Source organism: Eulemur rufifrons, chromosome 16 (genome assembly GCF_041146395.1).
Source record: "Eulemur rufifrons isolate Redbay chromosome 16, OSU_ERuf_1, whole genome shotgun sequence".
Lineage (NCBI taxonomy): Eukaryota > Metazoa > Chordata > Mammalia > Primates > Lemuridae > Eulemur > Eulemur rufifrons.
The window spans coordinates 14,442,867-14,448,341 of record NC_090998.1 but is presented as its reverse complement, the minus strand read 5'-3'; the positions used below and the strand labels follow the sequence as shown (position 1 = coordinate 14,448,341).

The following is a 5,475-nucleotide window of genomic DNA, read 5'->3' as shown; positions in this document are numbered from 1 at the left end:
CTCTGCCCCAAGACTCTTCTTGGTCCTCATCTCATTCATTTCCATGTGTATCCTCCTAGCTGTTGCAACACCCTGGAGCACAACCCTAAGACTAAGAAGAGTGAAATTCTGGACACATATAGGTTCAGAAAAAGCAGCAAAGCGAGAGTGCATATATAAGGGGAGAGTAGCAAATGAATCAGCTCAAGATCCTCCTCAAAATAAGACAGTTATTAATAGAAATCTACTACAAATGAGCAAGCTTTCAGCTTTGGTGCTGAGAGAAAATGCAGAGTTAACATATTGAAATTCATTTTTTTCCGGGACTTCCAGGCTTCGGAAATGGTCAAAATCCACTTGACCATCCCCACCAGACATTCTGAAAGTCTTACGATTTGTCTGGAGGTGGAAGGGGGATTCCTTATTTAAAATAACAATGGTAATTACAATCAATGATAGCCTTGGCTTGGAGTTATCATTGCTTTTCTTATTCTCAACAAAGTTCCTATCACGTGAAATAGTAACTTCAAGGGCAATATTGAGAGTATACACTCATTTACGATGCATGAGAGCCAAAGACTTACAGTAGGCAAATGAACTTTCCTAATCCTTCTTCCCAAATGCAAGCACATCTCCATAATCCTACTTCTGCAAGTATTATGGTCTTTTCTCTGTGCAAGGTTAGAGTACCTCCATTTTTCAATCTCTAATATCTCCTAATCATAAGACCCCAATAGGAGGCAAATGAGAATAAACTATCTACTCTGGTCTTATTCAGATAAGAAAGAAAATTTTATTATTGCTCATTCGTTGTTCTTATTTACTTCTGGATAAATCATATCAAAAATATTTAGCGATGGCTTATGATAGTCAAGGCAGTGAAGTATATAAAAATTGGTATATGAGCAATAAAAATGGAGTTTATTTTATGATCCCAGGCCTAAACAGACATCTAACAGATTGTCTAATGATAATATTTACATTTACCTAGTATCACAAGACTGGAAGAACGAGCACCACATGTACTCACCAGCAAATTGGTACTAACTGATCAACACTTATGTGCACATATAGTAATAACATTCATTGGGTGTTCAGCAGGTGGGGGGAGGGGGATGGGTATACTCACACTTAATGGGTGCGGTGCTCACTATCTGGGGGATGGACACACTCAAAACTCTGACTCAGCTGGAGCAAAGGCGATATATGTAACCTAAATATTTGTACCCCCATAATATGCTGAAATAAAAATAAATAAATAAATAAAATATATATTTCCATTTACCTGGACTCCTTCACACTATAGTAACTGGAAATAGAATTGTTAAGAGTGGAAATTAGTTTAGGGTTTAATTATGCTTTAAGATGAAATATAATATTTAGAAACATCCTCAAATGTAATAACACCTTGATTTTTTCCAGCAATATATTCTTAGTAATTGCTATTTCAAGCAGACTTTCTTTGATCATTTCTCTTTTATTTTAATAAAGCAAAACTATAGGTAAATGGTTGCCAGATGACTACTAGGCACTTATGTTCTAACATACCACATACCTGGCATCAAAAGATCTTAGAAAGCACTATGAAAAATCATGAGATTTGAATTTATTTTCTGACAAAAATGAATACTCTATTCCACTCCTACTTGTCATTGACCTTCTTAAACATAGAAACATCAGTTTCTATACTCTTGACGGCTTTTTGGAGGATCTCTACAATTGGTCCCATATCCTTGACAATTTGTTCCAATAAATCTGCTGCTGACTCTGTGGGATTGTTGGCATTCTTGGTTTTTAGTGCATCCTGCAACTTTTTCAAGATGTCTGTCACAGTGGTTTTGGAAGGACCTGGACTTGTGGTTTTCTCAGATGTGGTAGCGTCTGATTGTTCTTTGGGGTCTTCCCTATAGAAGTCACTTAACTGAAGATTCATGATGGGGAATTTCATCAAGAGTGAAAGAGAAGATTCCAAACTCCCAAGGATGTTACCATTATGCAGCGCAGAGACAATGACTGGTGTATGGACGTTTTTGAATAATTCTTTAGCTGAGTCTTGCACCTCCTTTACATTGGTACTCTTCTCAACCACAGAGCACATAACTGTTGCAAACTTGGAACATAAAGACTCCTTTTGCATTTTGTTGTACTTTTCATTCACTACAGATTGCATCTCCTTAAAAATTCTGAGCATTTGTTCAAAGAAATCCTTAATGCTATTATTTTCTTTCACAGCCATCAAGAGGATCTGAGTATTCATGTTGTGGTTAAACAATGTGGTCAGTGTGTTTGTGAAAGAAGTAAGATCTTTTATGTGAAAGAAGAACATTTTGGCAGCTTGAACCAGCCTCTCTTTATCCTTTTCTGACTCTGAAGACATTTCTCCAGCAAAGCAGTTTCAGCACTGCAAAGCAAAACAGTAGTCCAAATGAGGTATGAGTAAATTTATCAGATACAAGATCAATATACAAATATCCATTATATTTATATTCACTAGGAATGGACAACAGGAAACCAATAATTTTTATAAGTATCATTTATAACATCCTCTCAATGAAATACTTAGGTACAAATCTAAAAAAAAATGCGCATAATCGGTACACTAAGATTCAAAAATATATGAAATTCTGAACTAAGAAAAAAAAAATCAAAGAAAACCTAAATAAATGGAGAAAAAACTCTGCCCATGGATTAAGACTTTATATAGTAAAGATTTCAATTCAAACCCTGTCTATAAATTCGAAGACTCTTTGTAATTAAGATGTCAATTGTTCCCAAATCAATCCATAGAGTTAATGGAATCACAATCAAAATGCCATCAAGTTTCTTTATAGATACAGAAAAGTGAATTCTAAAATATACATGAAAATGTAAAGGAACAAGAATAGACAAAATGTTTAAAAGGAACAAAGTTGAAAGACTCACACTGATATTACAATATACTATAAAAGTATAGCAGTCAAGACAGTGTATGTATTGGTGATGTGTAGACCAACATAACAGAATGGAAAGTCTAGAAATAGACCCACAAATGTGGTCAATTCATTTTTAACAAAGATATAAAGGCAACTTAATAGAGAAAGTTTAGGGTTTTTTCTACAAATGTTGTTGGAACAACTGGATCTCCATATGCAAAAATATGAATCTTGATTTATGTTATATTATATATAAAAATTAACTCAAAATGGAACATAGACATAAATATAAAAATATAAAACCATAAAACTCTTAGAAGTAAATACAAGAGAAAAGTTTATAACTTTTGTTAGCCAATTATTTATTTGATATGACACTAAATGCACATCCATTTAAAAAATGATAAGTTGGACTCCACCAAAATTAAAAATATTTGCTCTGCAAAGATGCCCTACACAGAATGATAAGCCAACCCATAACCTGGGAGAAAATGCTGCAAAATACACTTCTGACAAAAGACTTGTGTCCAGGGATCCTTGAATGTTATAATGTTCAGTAACTTGACTATGGGGGTGGAAACATAAACTTACACAGGTGACAAAATTGTGTAGAATTTAATATAAACATAAATGAGTATAAGTAAATCTGAAGAAATCTGAATAGATTAGTGGATTATGTCAAAGTCAATATTCTGGGTGTGGTATTTGCAAGATATTACCATCAGGAGAATCTGGGGAAAGTAGACAAGAAATCTCTCTGTCACATTTCTTACAAGTATATGTGAAAAGTTGGTTTGGAAAAAATAAGGCATGGTGGAGGAGTGGATTGACAACTCAAGATAATGAAATACATCTTATTCATAACTTTTTCAGGTACTATAAGCCATCCACACAGAGACATCTAGAAGGCTGGTTAGAGACATGTACTTGGAGTACAGGAAAAATTATTGAATAGCAGCTATATATTTGGTATACATCAACAACCAAGTGGTAAGAGAAACATGAAATTGAATGAAATTGCCCGGGGATAATATATAGAGTAAAAAGAGAGCTAAACATGGAAACCAAGAGAACATAAATATTTAACAAGCATTTGAATAAAGAAGAGCCCATATAGAAATTGAAGGAATGTTTGAAAAGACAGGGACCCAATAGAATCATACATCTCTAAGAAGAGATAGTTTAAAGTAAGAACTGGCCAACAATTGCAAATGCTGCAAATAAGATGAACGCTGTACATCAGTCATTAAGTTTAGTCATTACAATGCCTTTGGTGATGCTACAGAGCAATTTTGCAAGAGGTGGGAATATGTACAGAAGCTAGGTAACAAATATTGAAAAATTAATGGAGAAAATGAAGTCAAGACGGTGCATGCACACGACCCAATTGGGAAGTGTAACTGTGAAGAGGAGAGAGAAGGGAGGCTGTAGGGTCAAAAAGTTGATTGTTTTTAGGTTTGTTTGATTTTTTTTTAAATGCAATATTCATAAGTGCTTGTGAGTTGTTGAAACAATTATAACTGAACCAGGCAGATTATTCTTGGAAAGAGTCATGCAATCTATGGTTTTTAAGTAGAGCTTTTCAGGAAAAGAAGGAGTGAACTTTCAAATAAAGAGGGAAGGAAAGCATTCTACACGAAAGAAACCATCAAAAGAGAAGTTAAATGCACATAAATTTGGAGACATCATTGACCTTTCACTCATTCACCACCGCCCTCAATCCAGCAGTCAAACTTGTCAAATCAGCCTTCCTGATGCCCTGTCACCACCCTGACTCCAAGACCTATGCTAGGAAAATTTGCCTCCTGCTTAAGCTTCAGTCCCAACTATCGATTTGATGCAAATACTGACTTTAGTCAAGGAGGATTTAAAAAGTTCAAGTTGGTTATCTTTATAATGAAGAGGCTTATTATAAAATCAATACTATTTCTAGTTTTTCTCTGATAATTCTGAAAAGGAGACTAGCACAATGTGCTCAGCTTGTTTGCGTTGTTTCTGTTCATACCTCAATTAAGGCAAGCCCAGCTAGGCTGCTACGTGTTGGGAGAGAAAGGGGCAGCTGAGTAGGCAGTAAATGTTAAGAAGTGTAGTAACACAAGAGAAACAAACACCAGCTTAGCAACAAGTGGGTTAAATAGTACTCTTTATCAATATTCTCTTCAGAAATAAAATACAATTGTTTTAAGATAGGGTGACTGACATCTCTCATCCAGCTACTGTGGACATTGGATTGGTGATCCATGCTTTATTCTCCATATCCACTAATCTAGTTTACATAAAGTGACCTTCTTGAAATCCAAACCTATGAATATTACACCATAATAAAAAAAATGTCAATGGTTCAATATTACCTACAGAATAAAATACAATTTCTTATCATGGCATGTAGGGCCATCTACAAACTGCTCTCAATTTTCCACTGTTTACCTTCCCTTAACTGCTGTTGTATATACCCTGTGCAGCACAGTGGATTAACTTGTTCCCTGCAAATGCTCTACAACTTCTTGCTCAGCTGCTTTGCTCTCAGTGTTCCTTCCATCTGTGTTATCTCCTCCAGTACCCCACCCCCACACACATCTATTGA

At 35.1% G+C, this 5,475-nt stretch overlaps 1 protein-coding gene across 1 annotated transcript; it reads right to left on the bottom strand.

Annotated features, from left to right (window-relative positions):
- Positions 1 to 1,621: 1,621 nt before the first annotated feature.
- On the bottom strand, positions 1,622 to 2,356 carry C16H12orf60 (chromosome 16 C12orf60 homolog). Its single transcript, XM_069489334.1, has one exon. The coding sequence runs from the start codon at positions 2,354 to 2,356 to the stop codon at positions 1,622 to 1,624; it is 735 nt and encodes a 244-aa protein (XP_069345435.1).
- Positions 2,357 to 5,475: the final 3,119 nt, after the last annotated feature.

Excerpts from the sequence above, each read along its gene's own strand:
- C16H12orf60 (XM_069489334.1), bottom strand. The coding sequence starts at position 2,356 with ATGTCTTCAGAGTCAGAAAAGGATAAAGAGAGGCTGGTTCAAGCTGCC.